At 41.9% G+C, this 24,667-nt stretch overlaps 1 protein-coding gene across 1 annotated transcript in view; it reads left to right on the top strand.

Moving 5' to 3' along the window:
- The window catches only part of MARCHF3 (membrane associated ring-CH-type finger 3), a 278,549-nt gene extending 267,036 nt beyond the window's left edge, over window positions 1-11,513 (top strand). Inside the window, exons 4-5 of the mRNA XM_069753900.1 lie at window positions 4,892-5,101; window positions 8,020-11,513. Of these exons, the coding sequence (XP_069610001.1) occupies window positions 4,892-5,101; window positions 8,020-8,178 (369 nt within the window). The 3' untranslated portion in view covers window positions 8,179-11,513. The remainder of the gene's footprint in view (window positions 1-4,891; window positions 5,102-8,019) is intronic.
- Window positions 11,514-24,667: the final 13,154 nt, after the last annotated feature.

Below are 24,667 nucleotides of genomic sequence, written 5' to 3'. Positions count from 1 at the left end.
GATTTGAGCTTTTATATTTTTTTCAATATTTTTGTTCTTTTTTTTCTTTTGGCATGCTTCAATAGTCTTCATGGGGGACTAGAAGCTGCCATAACCCGATCGGCTCTGCTAGATGCAGGCGATGATCAGATTGCCTACATGTAACAGAGTACATCACTTGCTATGAGTGCCACCCACTGGGCGGCGCTCATAGCTATCCAGCTATGACAGCCACAGATGTCTCCTGCTGACCTCGAGTTGTCATGCCATCCCATCAGCGACCCGCTGTCATGTGACACGGGCGCCTATGGGAGGAGGTAATGACAGCTTCCTGCGCGTGCATGTTAAATGCCACTGTCAGAGTTTGACAGCGGCATTTAACATGTTAACAGCTTTGGGTGAACCGAAACAAGCAGCCCAGCAATTGATACATCTGGAGCGCCCACCAGGGCCTTAGGGATACTTGGTACCTGGTCCGGTCGTCATTAAAGGGGTGGTCACGGTGGCAGTGACCCGGTCTGTGGTCCTGGGCATCCAAATTAAAGGAAAGGTCTTTAAATGGGGTTTTTAGGAATAAGAATGTTTGTGACGCCACCTGTGGTATTCGGTCAGGGATGACTGATGCTACTTAAAGGAGTCCACTGGGGTGATGTTATGGCAGCAGGGATGGTATGGCTTCCAACAGGTGACGCTGGATCCCCAGGGCTTCCGTGGTAGTAGATAAAGATGGTGTAGTAAGAAACCAGAGGACACAAGGTTGCAGTCTCTTTACCTCTTTACTGGTGTAAGGCAGCCACAGTCCAGGGTACTGGATCACAGGTACTGGTATGGTCTGGCCAGCTTGGAAGCGATTCTGAGATCCCCCTAGCCAGGTGGGGTTGGAAGCCTTTTTTTCAGTGCTGTGTTGTAGTTCCTTGCTGCCTTAGGCCTTACACAAGGTCCTCACGTTCTCTCTGTCCCCCTTGTTGGTAGGACACTACCCACATGGCAGGTAACTCGAGCCTTTTTACAGGGTCTCTCAGGATGACTCCGTGCTCTATTTGTTACTATGCCTTCGGGTGTTAATGGTGGACAGGCGACATGCAATCTACTGTCCGCCAGTTTCTGCTGTGAGATATGAAGTTATCCCCACAACCTTGGTCTTCCGGCTACCGGTATTCTGCGCTTCAGCGTGGAGGAAACTCAGTCGCAGCTTCTCTCCAGCTCTTTACTTCGCCTTTGCTCCTTCCTCCTTCACACTCTCTACAAACTGTTCCGTTCCTCTCTTTCATTTCCAGGAGCTGCAGATCTGCTAGTCTGCACAGCCCCAGCTCTCTTCCTGAACTCTCTGTCTGCTTCCTCTCTCTCCACTCTCCTCTCACAGACTACCCTCTAACTCTTCCTCCAGCCACAATAGATATAGGGGAGCCACCCCCCAAACTGGATCAGAGCTCCCCGTTCTGACCTGGAGTCAGAACGTGTTTCATGGATGTGTTACCTGTTAAAGGGATCTTTTCCTCGCTTCCAAGCATGGCATCACCCTCCCCGAAAGCAAGGCAATACCACTGTAACAGCCGATTACCTGGGATGTTACACCTCGATGGAATCAGGGTCTCTGTTCTCAGATGGTAAAGCTAAAACTTATGACTAGCTAATAACGTTTCACACTATCAGGACACATGATATCAGCTCAATGGTGGGCCAATGGGACTCCCCAAGAGCTGCCACAGTCACCAATGTCCTGAAAGACCAGCAGCTGTTAACCATTTTCTCCAGAGTATATATAGGTATGTGTGCAATGACATTACTATTCACTAGAAAATATCAGTTTTATTGAGGACGTCAGTGCTGCATCTCCAATACTGTCACAGATCTAACCTGCGGCGTAGCGGACACGTATTAGATTTCTATTTCTGTTCCCATGTCACAGAAAAGAATGCCTGATGCATTTCAGGCATTCATTGTAATAGTTTAGCTTCCCAATATTTCGTATACAGGTATTACATCCGGATTACCTATAATAAATAAGAGATTAACGTGCTTGAAAAGGCAAAGAGACGGCATAAATATCAGCTATGGCGCGATACCTGTATCTGTAATATCCTCCGATTGTGCTGATATGGGAGTGGTAATACTGACATCTGCTGGCCATTACTAAGACATACACCTCTACAAGAATTGTGCAATTAATAAACGGCCCTATAGGTGAGTGGTAACTTGGCTTTCCTTCACCCAGGGCAAAGATTTAATTTACTACATTAGCCCACTATTGAATAGCCCTGGTGTAGGCAAACAAGCTTGTCACCGCCTGTGACACACTGCACTCAGGGAACATGCCCTGTCAGCACCCCTCTAATTATTGCCCTGTATCTGCAAACTCAACTTTTGTAGTAAAGTTTCCGTATATAAATATTTCATTGGTTTGGACCAATGCAGTGAGGGCCTCATCTATTAGCCAGAATGCTACACTGAGCAGTCCGCACTATGTGAATTGGTAATGGTCCTTAATAGGAACTGTGTTCAGCGGTATTTCCCCTATGATAGGCCTGTAGGAAAACACACATGGTGCTGGATTCCATATAATGTGTTTCTTTTAGTGAATTTCATAACAAAAAAGTTGAAAAAAATATTGTTCACAACCACTAATGCCAAGCGCTTGATGGTGCCGAAACAGGAGCCACCTCCACAACAACCACAGTGTATGGCGCTGCTTTGTTCTATCACAGCACAGTGAACTCCACCATTCCACTCACTATACCCCCAAGAATATTTTATTATACTTTATGTACATGAGAAGGATGCTTCTTAAAATACAATTAGTTAAAAAAAATCAAGTCATTTTATGGTGATGATGAACAAAAATAAAAAACCCTTAGAATAGGGAAATGAGAAATAGAAAAAAATACTGTTTTCTTGAGACCCCAAAGGGTTATATGGTTTTTTAAGGTTTTATATCACTAAAATTGAGTTTTTCCATAGATAAGTTGAATGTAAGATAGAGAAAAGAAACATCTGGTAGATTTGATATAGGGAGACTGACCGCTCTGTAAGGTCACACTGAATTTTTAGCGGTCACATGCTGGACAGCGCGTGACCCCAGGAAAAATCAGCTAACATAGGACAGTGCTGAATCTGTGAGCGGCAGACTGAGGTTCATATATCATGTTGGGATCAGATCGATCTGTGTTTTCTAATACAACCACAGGTAGTCAATGAGGATCATGTTTTTATATTTTTGCGGAGGGGTGTGGGGGTCATTTTTGGTCAAATACATCGGCAAAATAAGAATTAGAAAGTCCCTTCTATGCTTTTGTGACCTTTATGCTAGGGCTACATCATCACAGCATTTATCACATGATGGTTCACAGCGACACACTGCAGCATTGGATCTCTTATGGCGTTGTGTTGTGACTAGACTTGAGCGAATTTTTCAAAATTCGGTTCCGATTACGATTTGTGGCAAATATTATATTTGCAATATTTGCCGAACGTCATTGGAGTCAGTGGGAGTAGAAATGGCCGAATATGTTCGGAACCGATCATCAAGCATACCGTAAATTCGGCACGAATAGGGCACTAATATGGCACGAATATGGCACATTCACATTCAGTGACCAATTCCAAGCTCTAGTTGTGACTTGTGACAAACTGCAAAACTGCTGCAAATGTTTCCGAATATGTTCTGTCACTGGTTGAAAGACGCACACGACAAACTTGCAATGGACGTCAATGCAAATCGCCCGAGACTTATCGTCAACTTGATGCTTCGCTTACAGCAGAATCAGAGCTGTTAAGTAGTCGTACGGCTGCAAGTCACAGGCAGGCGGCAATAATGTTTATGTCGCTCACATTTTCGGAGGAATCCTGTACTGTGACACATGTCGCCATATAGCCCTAGCCTTAGAGTCCAAGACCACTTGTTTCAACAACTTCTGTGTCGCAAAGACAGTAGCCCCCGGCATATGGCGTACGAACTTTGGGGCTGATTTCTAGAATGTTAACTTCACATATTTAGGAGTGAAATGATGTAATATCTACAAGTTGCTGCTGTTTGTCCTCTGTCGACCCTGCAAAATATGGTTGGCTGGAAAAAAAAATCTTAATGTAGAAAGTTTGTTTTTTTCAAATAGATAAAATGTGAAACGCAGCCCATAAAATCCCTATATCCGAGTCATCACATGAAGAGAATGTGTCATCAGAAAATAATCCACTCTTTGCATCTATTTCATATGTTAAATGTATTTTTGTCTTAATTTTTAGAATTGTTAATATTACTGTATAAACTAAAGAAAAACATTTTTAAAATCTTGCAATTTTGACACTGACCGCTAAGCCTAATACTAGACTTATACATTGGGTTCTGCAGAGGCCGCTTTATCATTACAGGACAGATACAGTAGATAACGCACAATCCCCCATTTACAACATGTGATGTCACAGCTCACCTCTTCCCCCTTCCTTCACAATAGCCCCCTCTCACATGAAAGCATATACATGCAAAGCCCTCCTGTGCAAGTCAGTGAGTCAGAGTCCAGATATTGTTGCCTTTGTCCATGTAACTGCTAAAAAGTGCTTTATAGTAAAGTTGTCTATTGGCATTTTGGGCAGTGTGAAATTTTAAAGCGTCAGAATTTTATACAAACAATGATACGAAATGTGAAAATAGAGATCAAATATTGAGAAAAAAAATCGTATTTAAACAATAGGTCATTTTCTGCTGACACATTTCCTTTTTTATTAATACCGTCCATTGTTCTGTCTTCTGTTTCCACCCCGAAATTAAGGAGAATAATAAAAGAATGATCACTAAATAATATGATGCGTGATTGTGAGTAACAAGGGTTTTTTTATGTCATAGAGAGGATTAATTACGTTCTGTGTCTGTTCACATGGAATATTGGCTTGGTCTTACCCTGTTTCTTTTGCTATGCAGTGGTTAAGGAATCCTGGCCCCCAACATGAGAAGAGGACACTGTTTGGGGACATGGTGTGCTTCTTATTCATAACACCACTTGCCACCATTTCAGGATGGTTATGTCTTCGAGGAGCAGTGGATCACCTGCACTTCAGTAGCCGACTAGAAGCAGTTGGACTTATTGCACTCACTGTTGCACTCTTTACAATTTACCTCTTTTGGACACTTGTAAGTATCTTAAGATTTTCAAAACCATATTTGTTAATGAGAATTTATCTGCAGGGTTTTTGATATGTAATCTGAGAGCAGCATGATATAGGGGCTGAGAGCTTTATTCCATCAATATGTAAATTGCTAGGCTGTATGTATGGTTTCAATAAAATCAGTGTTTTATCAGCAGGAGATTATCACTACAGAACTAGGTGTCTCATGCCTCATAGTCAACTGCTCTGTGTAGTCTCGTCCCTAAACGTTGACAGAAAGCTGCTAATTAGTGATGTGGACGGGGTTATACAGAGCTCAGCATTCAGAAAATTGAAAGATCAGCAGCAGATGAAACAGTGATTGTATCAAAATTAATTAAAGCATGCACCTCAGCAACTGGCACATTGTTGAAATCAGGGTCTCAGCCCCTACATCATGCTGCTCTCAGATTATAAAGCAAAAATTGGGTAACAGATTCCCTTTAAAAAAAAAAAAAAAAGCTCTCAATGATGGAATGTAAAAGTTAAATGGAATCTGATGGAATCTGTCAACTACTTTTTCATATATAAGCTGCGGTTACAGCCTTTAGGGGCTTATCTACAGCACTCTGTAATGCTGTAGATAAGCTCCCAATGTAACCTGAAAGACAAGTTAGATTATACTCACTCAGGGGCGCTCCTGGTTTGGGCCGCTGAGCGTCGCGGTACGGAGCCTCCTATCTTCATGCGATGTCGTCCTCTTCCTTGCTTCCTGTCACAGCTTCGGCGCAGGCGTACTATGTCTGTCCTGTTGAGGGCAAAGTACTGCAGTGCGCAGCACCGGGAAAGGTCAGAGGCCTAGCGCCTGCGCACTGCAGTACTTTGCTCTGCCCTCAACAGGACAGACAAAGTACGCCTGCGCCAGAGCCGCAGCATGAAGACAAGACGAGGACGTCATCGTATGAAGATGAGAGGCCACGGACCGGACCGCGACACCCATCGGATCGGATTGCACTGGGACCGCCCCTGGGTGAGTATAATCTAACCTCTTTTCCTTATCTTTCAGGTTACATTGGGGGCTTATCTATAGCATTACAGAATGCTGTAGCTAAGCCCCTAAAGGCCGCAGCCTATATACGAAAAAGTAGGTGACAGATTTTATTTAAAAGAAACAAAAGTATTGAATGAAAAATAAAAAGTACAAAAAAATGAAGGCCAATGTTTACTTTTCACATATCACTAATTTAATTAAACTGTACTAATCCTAAGGTCCATTTTCAGGTGAGAACACCAATACATTATGGTTTAAACTTGGGAAATTCACAAGAATAAATGAGTTTCACATCTCCTGCTGTACCTGCTTTTTTAACACTAAAAACACAGGAAAAATTGATGGCAACATTTTTTGCTGCATTTTTGCACTTATTCATTTATTCATTCTTTCTATGGCTGCAAAAAAGCTAAAAGAAGTGACATGCTACAGTTTTCCAAATCAGCCAGGAAGAAAAACCCAATGTGGGTACATGAGATTTCTGATATCTCATAGCTTTCGCTGGTGCTCTATAAAGTAGATTTTGATTTGCATAAAAAAGCAGCAAAAACGCAACGTGTGAACATAGCCTTAGGAGTCTGATAAAGCGCTCCTAATATAATGTGAGGTAAATCCCATTGACAGGTTCCATTTAATGAGTCCATGGCCATTATTACTTTGGGACCAAAGTCACTTTCGGTCCACTCCTGCTTAGCGCTTCAGTCCCTGCAGCACTCCGGTCCTTGTCATCAATGGGAGGGTTTAATACTTGGCCATTTTGGTCTCACTCATGTTGGTTCAAGTCGGTTCATCCATGGCCGCTTAGCTCAAAAGTCAAATAATATAGGATTGGTAGTAGAAAAACATAAAACCAAATTGATCTGCAGACATAATTGAAGCTCTGACATTATTACTATTATTCATTGTATGTGGAGTCAGAATTTTGTACTCGGCTTTTTATTATAATGATGTGGTCTAGATAAATGCTTTTTAAATTCTGCTTACTGCGGGTAAATGAACATTTCTAAAAGTAATTTCTAGAAAACTGTGATAAATTGAAGCTAAACATATACTACAAAACTGTATACATGTTATAAAGCATACACTTCTTTTCCTGAAGCTAGAATATCTTTTTAACATTTGTGTTGCCATTATTGCTAATGCGCCTGCATTTAGGTCATGTTTAGCGTAAAGGTTGCATTTTTCCCCCTGTAACATTTACAGGTTGAAACAAATGGATGTGATTTCATGACAATTCATGCCCACTATGCATTTAAAAATGCTGCAGAACTATGGATTCTCGTGAGAGCGTAATCGCAGTGTTTCTGCACTAATAAATGCTATAAAGGGTTCTCCACTACTCAGACAACCCCTTGTGTATCCCTGTGTCTCCACCCAGTAAAATAATAACACGTGTACTCACCTCCAGTGCCGGTGCTGTTCCAGCGGTGTCAACACTGGTTCGCCCATTAGCACTGACTTCACTCTCCCCTCCTGCGGACAAATTAAGACATCTGGAGGAAGTGAGGGGGAAGACGCAGCTTTCACTTCCACCGATCGTCAATTATGTCAATAGAAGAAGAAAGTGAAGCCAGCGCTGATTAGCTTCAGGGATCGCGTGACATAATGTCAAGTGAGCCCCAAGAGAGCCAGTGCCGACACCGCTGGAACAGCACCGGCACCGGAGGTGACTAGAAGTGTTATTATTTTACTGGAGGAAGCAGGGATTCAGAAGGGTTGTCCGAGAAGTGGAAAACCCCTTTAAAACACTGCATGAAATCCGCACCAAAAAAATAAAGAAGCAACAAAAGCGCGATGGAGAGAGCAGATAGGCATTGCATATTTCAGTGCAGTCACCTGTGGGAAACATGCTGCCAAAAATTAAGTATTTCAGCATGGTTGGATCATTTTGTTTTTTCTTCTTTCCCCTCCAGGTGTCATTTAGATACCACTGTAGATTATATAATGAATGGCGTCGGACCAATCAGAGGGTTATTCTGGTGATCCCCAAATCGATCAATTTACCTTCCAATCAGCAGTCGTTGCTGGGGCTGCACTCTCTCAAAAGAAATTCTAAAGAGACGATAGTGTGACGAGAGGTCGGCCGGGACTTGCAGCACCTGCACTGTAGCACTATCTCTCTCCGCTATCACCTGGACTTCATTCACAGACTGTTAACCCCCAACTTGGATATGTAACCCTCATTTCTCCTGGAGCAACAGAGCCAGTTTTAATTTAAGTGATGAATGCTGCAATTATGTATCTGCTAACTTGCCAAACCTGTTCATATAGCCGGTGGCATCGTACATTACACTTCTGTAATCCAGCAGCCTTTAACTTTTTATTTTGTTTTCTTATGACATTAAAAGTACATTTTTTTTGTACTGCATTATCCTTTTCCAAAATGATTTTACTTTCTACAGCTTCTATAGAAAAAAAAAAAGGATTCTGACAAAAAGATACAGCAAAGTGTTAGAAGTTGGATTTCCGTATGAGCCAATGCACTAAATATGGTGGAAAATGTAATGTACTGTTACTTGCTCACATCCGAGGGATCCAGCCTGTGGCTACACACCGACCATCGTCTCTGGACGTCTTCAGTAGGATGTTACATATTGGTCACAGTCATGGGTGCAACTTTTTATTTTATTTTTACCCTATGTCTTAACCATACTTGCATTAAAGTTATAAGTACTCTTGACTTTTGCGCGATTCACATTTCCTGTCTTTTTCCTATGAGCAAATAATTCACTGACTTTGGCCGCGATCACACTTTTTTATACAACACAACCAAATATTTTTGACAACTGAAGCCCAAAATGTATCAATTTTATTAATCCGTTCTTCAATTCACAAAGAAAAAAACATTATTACAGATAATAAGTCAGATTAAGAAACTGATGCATTTTCCTTATCGGTTGTCCAATCTGTCTGTGATTAAAGAAGGGGAAAGAAACTGCTCCGACTCCTAGGAAGCCGAAGAATCTGCATGTTCGGATCTATCAGCCAGAGAAGAGTGCCCGAGGACACATCTTTTCCTACACAGACAACCTTATTGATTTCTCTGCAGAAATTCATCTCCCTTTTTTATACTATGTTCTCCGTATGCAGCAGAAAGGCTTGAAGTGTGTTGGACATAATGTATTCCTAGGCCTTTCCTTGATGTGGTGGCATAAGTATTCATTTACTACATAGCCCATATAGAGAGCCACCACAAAAAAAGTATGATGCACTTATCATTCTTGCTTTATACTTTTTTTTTTTTTTATCATTGTGGCATTATATCATTGTATAGCTATATAGTGGCGTACATACCCCGGGAAATACTCTCGACATGTAAACGGAGATCCTTAACAATATTTTTTTTTAACCCCTTCATGACCGGGGGATTTTTCGTTTTTCCGTGTTCGTTTTTCGCTCCCCTCCTTCCCAGAGCCATAACTTTTTTATTTTTCCGTCAATTTGGCCATGTGAGGGCTTATTTTTTGCGGGACGAGTTGTACTTTTGAACGACATCATTGGTTTTAGCATGTCGTGTACTAGAAAACGGGAAAAAAAAATCCAAGTGCGGTGAAATTGCAAAAAAAGTGCAATCCCACATTGGTTTTTTGTTTGGCTTTTTTGCTAGGTTCACTAAATGCTAAAAATGACCTGCCATTATGATTCTCCAGGTCAGTACGAGTTCATAGACACCTAACATGACTAGGTTATTTTTTATCTAAGTGGTGAAAAAAAATTCCAAACTTTGCTAAAAAAAAAAAAAAATTGCGCCATTTTCCGATACTCGTAGCGTCTCCATTTTTCATGATCTGGGGTCGGTTGAGGGCTTATTTTTTGCGTGCCGAGATGACGTTTTTAATGATAGCATTTTGGTGCAGATACGTTCTTTTGATCGCCTGTTATTGCATTTTAATGCAATGTCGCGGCGACCAAAAAAACATAATTCTGGCGTTTCGAATTTTTTTCCCGCTACGCTGTTTAGCGATCAGGTTAATACTTTTTTTTAATTGATAGAACGGGCGATTCTGAGCGCGGCGATACCAAATATGCGTAGATTTGATTTTTTTTTTATTGATTTATTTTGATTGGGGCGAAAGGGGGGTGATTTAAACTTTTATGTTTTTTTTATTTTTTTCACATTTTTTTAAACTTTTTTTCTTAACTTTTGCCATGCTTCAATAGCCTCCATCGGAGGCTAGAAGCTGGCACAGCACGATCGGCTCTGCTACATAGCAGCGATCTTCTGATCGCTGCTATGTAGCAGAAATGGAGGTGTGCTGTGAGCGCCGACCACAGGGTGGCGCTCACAGCCACCGCTCATCAGTAACCATAGAGGTCTCTGGGACCTCTATGGCTACAATATACAAGCATCGCCGACCCCCGATCATGTGACGGGGGTCGGCGATGACGTCATTTCCGGCCGCCCGGCCGGAAGCGGTAGTTAAATGCCGCTGTCTGCGTTTGACAGCGGCATTTAACTAGTTAATAGGTGCGGGCAGATGGCGATTCTGCCCGCACCTATTACGGGCACATGTCAGCTGTTCAAAACAGCTGACATGTCCCGGCTTTGATGCGGGCTCACCGCGGAGCCCTGCATCAAAGCAGGGGAGCCGGCATCGGACGGTATAGTACGTCCGATGCCGGTAAGGGGTTAAAGAGCAGACCACTCAGTTAATCTCCTTTTAAATGGCTTTTCGTTCTATTCCTTAGCTATGTGTTTTCTTCCTATTTTTATTAAATGGATCCTAAGCTGCTGATGAAGTGAGCATTTTATTCTGCAGTTGAATCCCATGTAATGATCGGTCACAGGACATTATGGAGGACACGGGTGTGAACGCAGCCACATACTAATATTGGATCAGCCCCCACTGTGTGCAAGTGACATGTCCGTCCATATTAAAAATGAAGAATTTAGCACAATACTTTTCTCCAGTGATGTACTCTTCTCATATGAAAATATGCATTTTTTTTCCTATACTCCTTTTCCATTTTTGTTTCAAGACATTTTATATAAATATATTTATGGTTTCTAAAATATTTTTTTAGGAAACGATTTTTTCCAAGCCTTACATTTACCGGATATGTTCGCCGAGTGGATGATCGTTTCGCTCCCCTCCGCTTTACTTTGGCTGCGATGCTTACTGTTATGATCTTGCTTCTCACTTAATACTTCAAGTTTGCTCATATCAAGAATGAAAACAAAGAACACAAAACAAGAAAGACATTTTTTATTCTAAACAGATCAACTCGTTAACCCTCTAGATCCTGATATGACACTTTATCACCAGCACTGACTGGAAGATGGATAACAGGGGTATTACCGTTTTTAAAAAATGACTCCGCATATACGTTATGAGTTATTATAACATTGTGCATTATTTAAGTAATAAATCCTCCATGATATGGTTGTCATAAGTTTTGATTTGTAGCCTGTATCCTGTGTGTTTTATCCATCAAGAAATGCTTATTGCTGCTGAACTGAGCCATTCTGGAGATAAATGAGATCCTAGCATGCATCGGAGACCTATCCTATCGATGTGCCATAAATGTGACAAAACGAACAACCGCTTTGATAATATAATAATTCTATTTATATAGCACCAATATATTCTACGGCACTTTACATACAATTAAGAAAGGACATGTACAAACAATAAAAACATCACAAAGTAACACGTAGTTCAACAGATACAGGAGGAGTGAGGCCCCTGCTCACAAGCTTACAATCTGTAAGGAAATAGGGAGGACACAAAAGGTAAAAAGTGCTTGTCAGGTATGATCCAGCCATTATTAGAATCACAAGTTAATTTTGAATAATGCTGCATGAACCAGTCATCAACCAGTATCTGTCTAAGTACAGTTACCTGTCCTATTGGGTACATGGGGGATGTGGAGACAGATTAATTGGAAGGAGCAGATTCTGAGAAAAATACAGAAAGGGGGAACAGGGAAGAGTTACATTAGTGAAGTGATAGGTTTATATAAAGAGATGGTTGTTAAAAGCATGCTTACAAATATGTGAGCTAGGTATTAGTAGGATTGTGCTGGGTAGTACATTCTAGAGAACTGGTGTAGCACAAGATAAGTCTTGGAGACGGAAGTGGGAGGTTTGGTTTATGGAGGATGTTAGTCTTAGATCAGTTGCAAAACAGATGGCACGGGTAGATTGGTAGACTGAGATGTAGGGTGGTGCAGAACTGTGGAGAACTTTGTGGGTGAGAATGATAAGTTTACATTGTATTCTGTAGCGGATGAGTAACCAGTACAATGACTGGCACAAGGTGGAGGCATCTGTGTAGCAGCTGGACAGAAGTATGACACTGGCTGCACCATTTAGAATGAACTGGAGAGGAGAAAGTTTGGTAAGAGGGATACTGATTTCTAGAGAGTTGTGGTAGTCCTGATGAGAATGAAGAGTGACAGTAAAAGCTTTTGCAGTTTCAAAGGTGAGAAAAGGTCAGATTCTGGTGAAGTTTTCAAGATTCAAATTACATGAGTGACTAAACGATTGGATATAGGGAATAAATATCAATCAAGAAATGCTTATTGCTGCTGAACTGAGCCATTCTGGAGATAGATTCGGATCCTAGTGTGTATCAGAGATTTGTGACATATCCTAACGATGTGTCTTAAATGTCCCAAAACAAACAACCTCCAGTTATACCAGAGCTTACAAAACAGAGATAACGGTAAGTTCTCATCTATAATGAGGTCACTAAGGCTGGACACACATTACATGAATGTCGTATATGAACCTGAACATTTCAGCTGACATTTTAATATGTATTGCACTATTCCTGCTCTCCTCCAATATGAAATACAGGAGGGAGAAAGGTCAGGCATGTTGGATAAGTATCCTCAAGTTTCTGGCAGCTGTTCTCTCCCCACTGAGAACACATGAACGCATCTCCAAGCTTAGTATGCTTGTGTATGGGGTGGGTCGCAAGGAATCGCTGTCAGCCTAACCACCATCTATCTTAGGTGTATGACCACCTTAAGAAGCTTAGAGTGAACCGGTCACCAGGTTTGGCCGATATAACATATTGTCATCACCTTTCAGGGCTTATATACAGCATTCTATAATCCCTTATATAAGCCCCTGATCCGAACTGCAAGAGAAGAAAAATAAGTTTTATTATACTCACCTGGCGGGCGGTCCGGTCTGATGGGTGTCGCAGGTCCTGGTCCAGCGCCTCTCATCTTTTTGCGATGCTGCCCTCCTGATGGCTTCATGGATCCACGGCATCACGCTCCGGCACAGGGTTGAGGGCAGAGCAAAGTACAGTAGTGCGCAGGCGCCGGGCCTCTCTGATGTTTAGCTCCATAAAGTATACAAATATGCCAAACTACCAAATACTCATCGCCAAACTAATGTACCCAAACACACTAACATTCACATAAATAGGCAGCGGTAATCTGGGGGCCAAATTATGATGATGTCTGGATGTTTGCCCATCATTGCAGTTCCAATATCCTAAAAGAGTATACTGTATGTGTTTTCCATGGGGAGGAGGAAAAAGTTGTCAGACACCTGTAGTTGCAAATTATTTTCCCTAAGAATAAGGAGTGGGCATTTAAATTGCCTGCATTTCTCAAGTGAAATTGGGAGGTCTCCATACTCATGTAATGATTCACCAGTCCTACAGAAATTGGCCACTAAAGTGGTTATACAGTCTTTAAAAATACGACATCAGTGGCTGTTGGATGCCCCTTGCGATCAGCTGTATGAAGAAGTGCCACAGCCTCTTCAACGTTCCGTGCAGCTGCAGACTGGTTTGTACTTTTCTCCGCCTTATTTTTTTAGCACCCATTCAAGTTACTGCAACATAATACCATTCTTTTCAATGGAGCAAATTAACTGTACAACCATTAAAACAATCTGATGCAAGAGAGTACAAATCAACCTGCAGCTACTTGCACGAGCTCCACAGCCTCTTCAAACAGCTTTAGTTGGAAAACCCCTTCTGATCGAATAGTAGTGGCTTATTCAATGGATAGGCCGTCAATACATAAAGGTCAGTCCATCAGACAAGGGAGCTATTATCCCTCTAGACACACAACAGGCTGATAGTAAACTGAAGACACAAAAACGCACAGAGAGGTCAAAAATACTCTGTTGTAAAAAAGTCACAGTAAATAAGCAAGTGCTAGTCAAAAAATGAAAAAAGTAAACTGATTTGCGCTGGTCTGCAATCATACAGCAATGCACTGGATTTTGAGCACCACTTGACCATTAGTTGGGCCCAACTCCAAATGATAGGAATATGCCTGCTGTCAAACAATGTTTATGAAGTTTCAGTGCACACATGCAACTTCAGAACTCAATTTTTTTTTGTCCAACAACTGCCTGCTCCTTTTCAAAGGACTTCCAGACAAAATCATGTGTTATGCCTAGTTCAGGGATAATGGGGAAGATACTTGATACAGGTAAATAAAGAACACCAAAAGGAAATTCTTGGGGGCTTTGAACACAGGCTGATTAAATATCCTCCATAAAAATGTATTTTAGCTAAAATATACTAAATGCGACCACAACAGAAAAAAAAGCCATAGGTCTCTTCAAGCTTCCTTGCCCTATCTGGAGAGTCATGTGTGCCTTGAGCAGAGGACTTGTTTGACCTGCAGGGAACTGCTTGCCATACAGGGTCTTCATTAAGGAAAAAAAAAATGATATGAGACTATCCCATATTAGCAAGACAATTTAAATATCCAAGGTACGATGGCAGAATTATTTTGGACTCCATTAAACAAATACTCCAGTGTCCATATGTTAGTTTCATACTTGTTCTGGTGCTCACTGGCCTTGGTCCACTCCTTTTTAGAATAACCATGTAACCTGTCCAGGGCAGGTGGTCACACTTGCCCAGATTGTTTCACTTCCCCAATTCACCTGTCCAGCCCACGTGCCAACAGTGCAGAGCAAGAAGAAGCTACTTTTAGAGCACCAGTTCCCAGTGGTTGGCATACAGAAGGACTTACTCCACTCCATACAAGAGCTTCTGGGAAGGCTGGAAAGGAAAAGGGGGCTATTTATGCTAATATTTCAATTAAGTGAATCCAGGTACCATGTGTCATACTGCGCTACTGATAGATTGCCAGCATTTTATTTCAAACAGGTTTTAAAGTCAACGCGTTTCAAAGTGTTGCAGGTCTTCTTCCTCAGGACAAAACCTTATCCTAAGGAAGAGGGTCTGTGTGACTTCGAAACGTGTTGACTTTAAAACCTATTTGAAATAATATGCAAATTGTCTCTTCAGAGAAAAAGAGGACTTGAACTCTATAGCTTCACATGTTGGAAGTAGCGATCCTACAATTTGAAATAAAACATTAAGAATATCATCGTACTGGAAATCTATGAGCAGCGCAGAGTTTGACGCATGATACCTAGGATTCACCTTCGCGCTTGGTCTTTGGACCCATGTCCTGCAGCAGCTGATCCATGCGTTATGTTGCTTAAGTGCAATTAAACCAGGTGAGTGTAACACTTCCCTTGTTACCCCGGTTGTTATCAGTTAAGAACCTATTTGCGCTTATTTGCTCCCAATATTTCAATTAAATGTACTGACATTTTGGTTACTGAGTGCATCAATCATGGACTGTTCAGGGCATGCACTGAAACTGAATACCAATACCTGTTATTACTGTATACAATAATGATGATTACTTACCACCAGTAATTGTCTTTTCTGGAACCCACATCCTCAGTAGCGAAGATGAGTGAATCTATTCAAATTTGAACTCATCAGCTTTGTCAAATTTTTCCCAAAACTTTGATTTGCGGCAAAAATCAAATACTCTAATTTCCCTGAAAAGATGTGTATAACACTGAGGTCTTCAGTGCAATATCTTTAACACAAATGCAGCCTAAAGGCTCATGTAGACATCCTTGCAAATTGATCTGAAGTCTGATCGCAATCCACGGACTTGCTGCGGGTCTCCCGACCCAAGTGTGATACCCTTATGGAAATACCTGAAGCTGTCCTGCTCTGGTAGTGTGACCTTCGATGAGTCTGTGAATTGCGGTCCGAGATTTCACCAATTTGTATGTCTGCATGAGCCCTTAGTAATATCAAAATGACTAAAACAACTATGGCCATGGGTAAATGGATGGTAAATGTACTTCACTGCTGTGCAATCACACACACACACACACACCTGTAAATATTGTTCCTGCACTATGTTTGACAAGTGTAACCAACCTCTCAATCAGTTTTCCAAGCGATGCTGAAGATTGCTTGGAAAACGCTACGGATCCGTAAAAAAAAACGGATCCAGTGCATCAGTTTTTTACAATCTGCACAGAATCATTCTTTTCAACATTTTGACGGATTGTAACTGATTGTAAAAAACGAAAGTGTGAAAGAGGCCTAAGCAAAAGCAAAAGTGTGAAAGAGGCCTAAGCAAAAGCAAAAGAAAGTGTTATCAGTAGAGTGCTGTCTTGTGTTCTGGAAAATTCAAATACTGGTAATTAATTACAATTTTTCCCCTCACCCATTACAGCAACACGAGAGAAACACAGGAAAAAAATCCCTAAGGAGGGATGATCATTTGTAATATTTTATAACTGTAAGAAAGCTGAGAATAAAAATACAAATGGTAGTGCCTAAAAAAAGTAGATCATTAGGCTGCTTTATTGATAGGTTCAACAGTAGCATTAGTTCTATCTGCCCAAGAGGTAGACATTGCTTTAGTAGAATAAACCCTAATTTCCTCAGGGATTCTTGTTCATGAACACATAGGTTAAAGAAATAGACTTTCTGATGCATGTGGTAATACCTTTTTTGCTGCTTTACCCTTATTTTGCTCGGGCAAAAAGAACAAAAAGAAAATTACATTTTCTAAAAGAAATAGGGGTCTCAATATATTAGATGACACATCTAACATCAAAACAATTTAATTTACTTTCTTTATCTGTGCTGGAATTCTGTTATGGGCAAAAAATTCTAGTCACCACTTAAAACAATTAAATGGTCTGGGACAGAGGTGGGCAATTAATTTTCCCCAGGTGCCACATGAGAGGAGGGTCAAATCAATAGCTTGAAATGAATTCTGTTCCAATATTAATATTAACATATTAATTATAATTAACCCCTTTCTGACCTCGGACACGACGGACGGGATAGTACGTCCGAGGTCAGAAGCCCCGCTTTGATGCGGGCTCCGGCGGTGAGCCCGCACCAAAGCCGGGACATGTCAGCTGTTTTGAACAGCTGACATGTGCCCGTAATGGGCGCGAGCAGAATCGCGATCTGCCCGCGCCTATTAACTAGTTAAATGCCGCTGTCAAACGCAGACAGCGGCATTTAACTACCGCATCCGGCCGGGCGGCCGGAAATGACGTCATCGCCGACACCCGCCACATGATCGGAGGTCAGCGATGCTTCTCCATTGTAACCATAGAGGTCCTTGAGACCTCTATGGTTACTGATCGCTGGCAGCTGTGAGTGCTATGTAGCAGAGGCGATCGTGCTGAGCCTGCTTCTAGCCTCCCATGGAGGCTATTGAAGCATGGCAAAAGTAAAAAAAAAAAAAAGTAAAAAAATGTGAAAAAAAAATATATAAAAGTTTAAATCACCCCCCTTTCGCCCCAATCAAAATAAAATCAATAAAAAAAAATCAAATCTACACATATTTGGTATCGCCACGCTCAGAATCGCCCGATCAATTAAAAAAAAGCATTAACCTGATAGCTAAACAGCGTAGCGAGAAAAAAATTTGAAACTCCAAAATTACTTTTTTTGGTCGCCGCGACATTGCATTAAAATGCAATAACAGGCGATCAAAAGAACGTATCTGCACCAAAATGCTATCATTAAAAACATCATCTCGGCACACAAAAAATAAGCCCTCAACCGACCCCAGATCATGAAAAATGGAGACGCTACGAGTATCGGAAAATGGCACAATTTTTTATTTTTTTTTAGCAAAGTTTGGAATTTTTTTTCACCACTTAGGTAAAAAATAACCTAGTCATGTTAGGTGTCTATGAACTCGTACTGACCTGGAGAATCATAATGTCAGGTCAGTTTTAGCATTTAGTGAACCTATCAAAAAAAGCCAAACAAAAAACAAGTGTGGGATTGCACTTTTTTTGTAATTTCACCGCACTTGGAATATTTTTCCCATTTTCTAGTACACGACATGCTAAAACCAATGATGTCGTTCAAAAGTACAACTCGTCCAGCAAAAAATAAGCCCTCACATGGCCAAATTGACGGAAAAATAAAAAAGTTATGGCTCTGGGAAGGAGGGGAGTGAAAAACAAACACGGAAAAAGTTAAAGATGGGCGGAACCCTGATATGTTCGTGTGTGGCCCAACAGTTAAACAAAAAAAAATAATTCAGGTTTGGGTACCAGAACAGGACCCGAACCAGACCCCATTCACTTGAATGGGGGGCCCGAACATCCAGTGTCTGCCATGCTGTCATGTGCAGCAAACACTGCTTCTGAACGGCTGTAAAGTCATTACTGCAGGTCAGACAGCCGTGGTTCCCACGGCTTAGTAATGGAGATGCATCTATAATAGAGACCAACACATCAAAACCCTGTCATGGGCAGCCCAATCTCCAGACCTGAACCCCGTTGAAAACCTCTGGAATGTAATCAAGAGGATGATGGATAGTCACAAGCCATCAAACAAAGAAGAGCGGCTTACATTTTTGCACCAGAAGCAGTGTGAAAGACTGGTGGAATGCATGCCAAGACACATGAAAGCTTTGATTAAAAATCATGGTTATTCCTCAAAATATTGATTCCTGAACTCTTCCTGGGTTAAAACATTAGTATTGATGCTTCTAAATTATTATGAACTTGTTTTCTTTACATTATTTGAGGTCATAACATTCAAAATACATACACACACATATAATTATATATATATATATATATATGGGAAGTGAGTAGGTGCTGTCGTGGACTCCATAAAACACAATTACCAGTAAGTAATCCGTTTTTTTTCTTCTCACCATGACAGCATCCACTAAGAGGCTTTCAGAGAACCATCACCTGGGGGGACCACAGTGTTGAGGACCGATCTCCCGAAAACCAAGTCAGAGGATGATGATAAATCAAGTCTATAGTGGTTATAGAAGGTGAAGACCATGTTGCAGCCTTACATATCAGATGAATCGAGATGTCCGCCTTCTCAGACCAGGAGGATGCAATGTCCCGTGCCGAATGGGCTCTTGCTCCATCCAGAGGAGTTTCACCTTTTGTTGAGTAGGCCAGACAGATTGCATCTCTGATCCATCTTGATAAAGTGCTCTTTGTGACTCCAAACCCCTTCCTGTGGCCTTGAAGGGACACAAACAGAGCCCTAATCTGCCCCCAGGGATGAGTTCTGTCTATATAACTCAGGACAGCTCTTTTCACATCTAAGGTGTGGAATCTCTCTTCCTCAGGAGTAGAAGGGTTATGGTTACCAAAAAAGGAGGGAAGGAAAATCTCCTGACTTGTATGAAACCTGGCAGCTACCTTAGGGAGGTAGGAAGGATCTGGCTTTAGCACTATCCTATTAGCAAATACAGGAAAGGAGGGTCGATAGAGAGCATGTGCGTCACTAACTTCTAGCTGATGTTAAAGCAATGGAAGACTTGTCAGGCCATCAAGGACCAAGTTCAGGTCTCACAGATGCAACCGAGCAATGTGTACAGGGTCGCTACGCTCACATATTGAAATAAACCATGCAACCCATCTATCTCCCGCAATATGATGGCTATATAGTGATCCCAAAGCGGATATCTGAACCTTTAATGTGTTAACTGAAAGACCCAGCTCCCGTCCTTTCTGCAGAAACTTGAGAATTGCCACAATTGGAACCTCATTCAAGAAGGGCCCAGTATGAAAATCAAGGAACTTTCTCCACACTACTGTATATCTTCCTTGTGAATTCCTTCCTACTCTGCGGAAGGGTGTTAATCAGGTTGCCAGAAAACCCCCTTAATTTCAACAACTGCCTCTCAAGTTCCATGTCGTCAAGTGGTGACCCCTCATCTGAGGATGACTGAATGGACCCTAAGAGCAGGCCTGGATCTGATGGGAGGATCCAGGGGTCACATATGGTCATGGCTCAGCCATGAAAACCAAGGTCTCTTGGGTCAGAAGGGAGCAATGAGAATCACCCTTGCTCTCTCCTTCCTGATGACTAGTGGAAGCACCATCATTAGGGGAAACGCATAGGCCAGACTGAACTGCCAAAAGAACTGGAGGGAGTCGCCCATTTCCAGCTGATCTGACCTATTCAGGGAGGCAAACCTCTGGACCGATCTTTTGTCCCTATTAGCAAACAAGTCTATTTCCAGAAGCCCCCACAAATCAACCATCTTCCTGAATACTTTGTGACAGAGAACCCATTCTGCTTAATGTAATGTATGGAGACTGAGGAAGTCCGGTTTTAGATTTTCCACTCCCCTGATGTGAGGGGCTGAGAGGGACAAGAGATGGGTTTCGGCCAGTTCGAGAATCTCTACCGCAGTAGACATCAGCGCTTTTAACCCCTTTCTGCCAGCTGACGGAATAGTACATCAGCAGGCACACTCCCCCGCTTTGCGGTGAGCCCACCTCAAAGCTGTGACATGTCAGCTGTAAACAGCTGACATGTGGCCGCAATGTGAAAACCAATCTCTGGCGCCGGCACTCCAGAGCGGAGCGTGCGGCCGTATAGCAACACATGGAGCTGCACGCTCCGCTCTCAAGTGCCGGCGCCAGAGCTTGGTTTTCACATGCGAGACACGGACGTGTTTCTCGCAAGTGGAAAGGAGCCCTTAGACTGCAGAACATAAGGGACCCAGATGAGACATAACCCTCATATGTCCCTGCGAGATGCTATCAATTTCTGTCCTAACCTTATTAATTATACTCAGCATTTTTGTCCCCTCTGGGAGTAGACGTCTGACTTACTGAATCTAGATGTTGACCCAGGAAGGACTGAAAAGTTAACGGGACCAGTCTGAATTTCTCCAGGTTGGATTATCCAGCCCAACGCCTGTAATGATGAAATTGTGTTAGCAAGGCGACCCCTACATTGGGAAGAAAATCTCCCTGCTATCAGCAAATCATCCAAGTATGGGATAATAAGCGTGTCCCATAGGCGGAAATAAGCCATCACCTCCAACATTACTTTTGTGAACACGCAAGGTGCCGTGGAAAGACCAAATGGTATCGTTGCAAACTGGAAATGTCAGACCCAACCTCCCATGATGCCACTCTGAGGTACTGTTGGAACTCGACATGTATGGCCAGATGGTAATATTATTTATTTATATAGCACCATTGATTCCATGGTGCTGTACATGAGATGCATCCTTCAGGTCCAGGACAGCCATGAAGCATATGGGGAATAAAAAAGTTTAATAGCTGATCTTGTGGACTGCATTTTGAAGGTGTGACATCAAAAGGAAAGTATTTAATCTCCTCAAATTAATGATGGTTCTACAACCCCTGGCAAAAATTATGGAATCACCGGCCTTGGAGGATGTTCATTCAGTTTAATTTTGTAGAAAAAAAGCAGATCACAGACATGGCACAAAACTAAAGTCATTTCAAATGGCAACTTTCTGGCTTTAAGAAACCCTAAAAAGAAATAGAGAACAAAAAAATGTGGTAGTCAGTAATGGTTACTTTTTTTTCACCAAGCATAGGGAAAAAATTATGGAGTCATTCAATTCTGAGGGAAAAAAAAATTATGGAATCACCCTGTAAATTTTCATACCCAAAAACAACTGCATCAAATTAGATCTGCTCGATAGGTACCTTTACACTAAACGACTTACCAACGATCACGACCAGCGATACGACCTGGCTGTGATCGTTGGTAAGTCGTTGTGTGGTCGCTGGGGAGCTGTCACACAGACAGCTCTCTCCAGCGATCAACGATCAGGGGAACGACTTCTGCATCGTTGAAACTGTCTTCAATGATGCCGAAGTCCCCGAGTAACCAGGGTAAAAATCGGGTTACTAAGTGCAGGGCCGCGCTTAGTAACCCAATATTTATCCTGGTTACCATTGAAAAAGTAAAAAAAAACAAAAAAAAACAGTACATTCTCACATTCCGATGTCTGTCACGTCCCCCGCCATCAGCTTCCCGCACTGACTGTCAGCGCCGGCCGTAAAGCAGAGCACAGCGGTGACATCACCGCTGTGCTCTGCTTTACGGCCGGCGCTGACAGTCTGTGTAGGGAAGCTGAGGCGAGGGACGTGACAGACATCGGAATGTGAGTGAGTATGTACTGTTTTTTTTTTTTTTTTAACTTTTACAATGGTAACCAGGGTAAATATCGGGTTACTAAGCGTGGCCCTGTGCTTAGTAACCCGATATTTACCCTGGTTACCATTGTAAAAGTTAAAAAAAACAAAACAGTACATACTCACATTCCGATGTCTGTCACGTCCCTCGCCGTCAGCTTCCCTGCACTGACTGTTAGCGGTGGCCGACAAAGGGGATTTCCTTATCCTGACCACCATACACCGTGACAACAGCACCCTTGTCACTGTTTGTGGGACCACAACACAAGTCCCAAAGCCAGATTGTATCTTGGATTACAATCGGTACATGGGGGGGGGGGGGGGGGATCTTTCAGATCAGGTCCTCCAACCATACAGTGCCATGCGAAAAGCCAAAGTATGGTACAAAAATTGGCCGTGCACATGTACAATGCTTTTGTGCTGTCCCGATCTGCAGGCAATATGGGGATGTTCCTTCAGTTTCAGGAGGCAGTCATCAAGGCCATAAGGTTTGGCACTCAGGGAGGCGAGGGTCCCAGTACTTCTGAATCTGATAGTACTCGTATTGTCCCAGGTCAACATTTCCCATGACAGGTTCCCCAAACAGCGAGGACAGGACGATCACAAAAACGGTGAGAGTATGCTCCAAGAGGGGAATCCGAAAGGACACAATTTACCATTGTGAAACCTGGCCTTTGCATTAAGGATTGCTTCAAAGCGTACCACACGTCCACAAATTAATAAAAATTTGTTTATACCCTGTTGACACAACGCACTTTTATAAATCTGATGTACCCCACACATCTTACATATAACACCGCATTATAAATTCATACACCAGTAAAACAAAAAGCATTATAGTCAATACTATAAAACTATGCCTCTAGATAAATTCATTCAGGGGTTTAAGATTCGAAAATGGGGTCACTTGTGAGGGGTTTTCCAATGTTTAGGCACATCAGGGGCTCTGCAAACACATGACGCCTGCAGACCATTCCATCAAAATCTGCAATCACAAACGTCACTCCTTCCATTCCGAGCCCTGCCGTGCGCCCAAACAGTGGTTTTCCCCCACATATGGGGTATCGGCGTACTCATGAGAAATTGCAAAACAACTTTTGTGGTCCATGTTCTCCTTTTACACTTGTGAAAATAAAAAAAATCATTGCTGAAAAATCATTTTTGTGGAAAAAATGTGTTTTTTTTTTTTCATGGCCCTACATTCTAAACTACTGTGAAGCACCTGGGAATTCAAAGTGCTCACCACATGGCTAGATAAGTTCATTGAAGGGTCTAGTTTTCAAAATCGAGTCACTTGGGGGGTGGGGGGGGTGTTTCCAATGTTTAGGCACATCAGGGGCTCTTCAAACGCGACATGGCATCCACTATCAATTCCAACCAAATTTGCGCTCAAAAAGTCAAAGTGCTCCTTCCCTTCCGAGCGCCCAAGCAGTGGTTTTTCCCCACATGTGGGGTATCTGCGTACTCATGAGAAATTGCACAACAACTTTTGTGGTCCATTTTCTCCTTTTACAATTGTGAAAATAAAAAAAATTGTTGCTGAAAGATCATTTTTGATTAAAAAGTTAAATGTTCATTTTTGTCCTGCCACGTTCCTTTAGCTGCTGTGAAGCACCTGATGGGTTAATAAACTTCTTGAATGTGGTTTTGATCAGCTTGAGGGGTGCAGTTTTTAGAATGGTGTCACTTTTGGGTATTTTCTTTCATATTGACCCCTCAAAGTGACATCAAATGTGATGTGGTCCCTAAAAAAATTGGTTTTGTAAAATTTGTTGAAAAAATTAGAAATCGCTGGTCAACTTTTAACCCTTAACTTTCTAACAATTTTGGTTCCAAAATTGTGCTGATGTAAAGTAGACATGTGGGAAATGTTATTAACTATTTTGTGTGATGTGACTCTCTGATTAAAGGGCATAAAAATTAAAAGTTTGAAAATTGAGAAATGTGCATCATATTTCCATTTTTTTCCCAAACGCACATCATATCAAAGAAATTTTATCACTAACCTGAAGTACAAAGTCACGAGAAAACAGTGTCAGAATCATCAGGATCCGTTGAAGCGTTCTAGAGTGATTACCTCATAAAGTGACAGTAGTCAGAAGTGTAAAAATTGGCAGGGTCAGAAAGGTGAAAACAGGCTGGGTCTTGAAGGGGTTAAACTGTGCTAAAAGAATTTTATTTTGAATTTCATATATCCACTGCAACCATGACATTAATCAACCTTGTAATATATCTTGAGAGAAATCTTTCCATCTCCTGGACTATCTTCTCTCTCCCCCATGGCAGCACCACCTTCTCACAAAATTAGAATATCGTCAAAAAAAAAAAAAAAATTCTCA

Source organism: Ranitomeya imitator, chromosome 1, assembly GCF_032444005.1.
Source record: "Ranitomeya imitator isolate aRanImi1 chromosome 1, aRanImi1.pri, whole genome shotgun sequence".
NCBI classification, from domain to species: Eukaryota; Metazoa; Chordata; class Amphibia; order Anura; family Dendrobatidae; genus Ranitomeya; species Ranitomeya imitator.
Note: the sequence above shows the minus strand (reverse complement) of the source record. Positions and strands in the feature narration are given on the sequence as shown.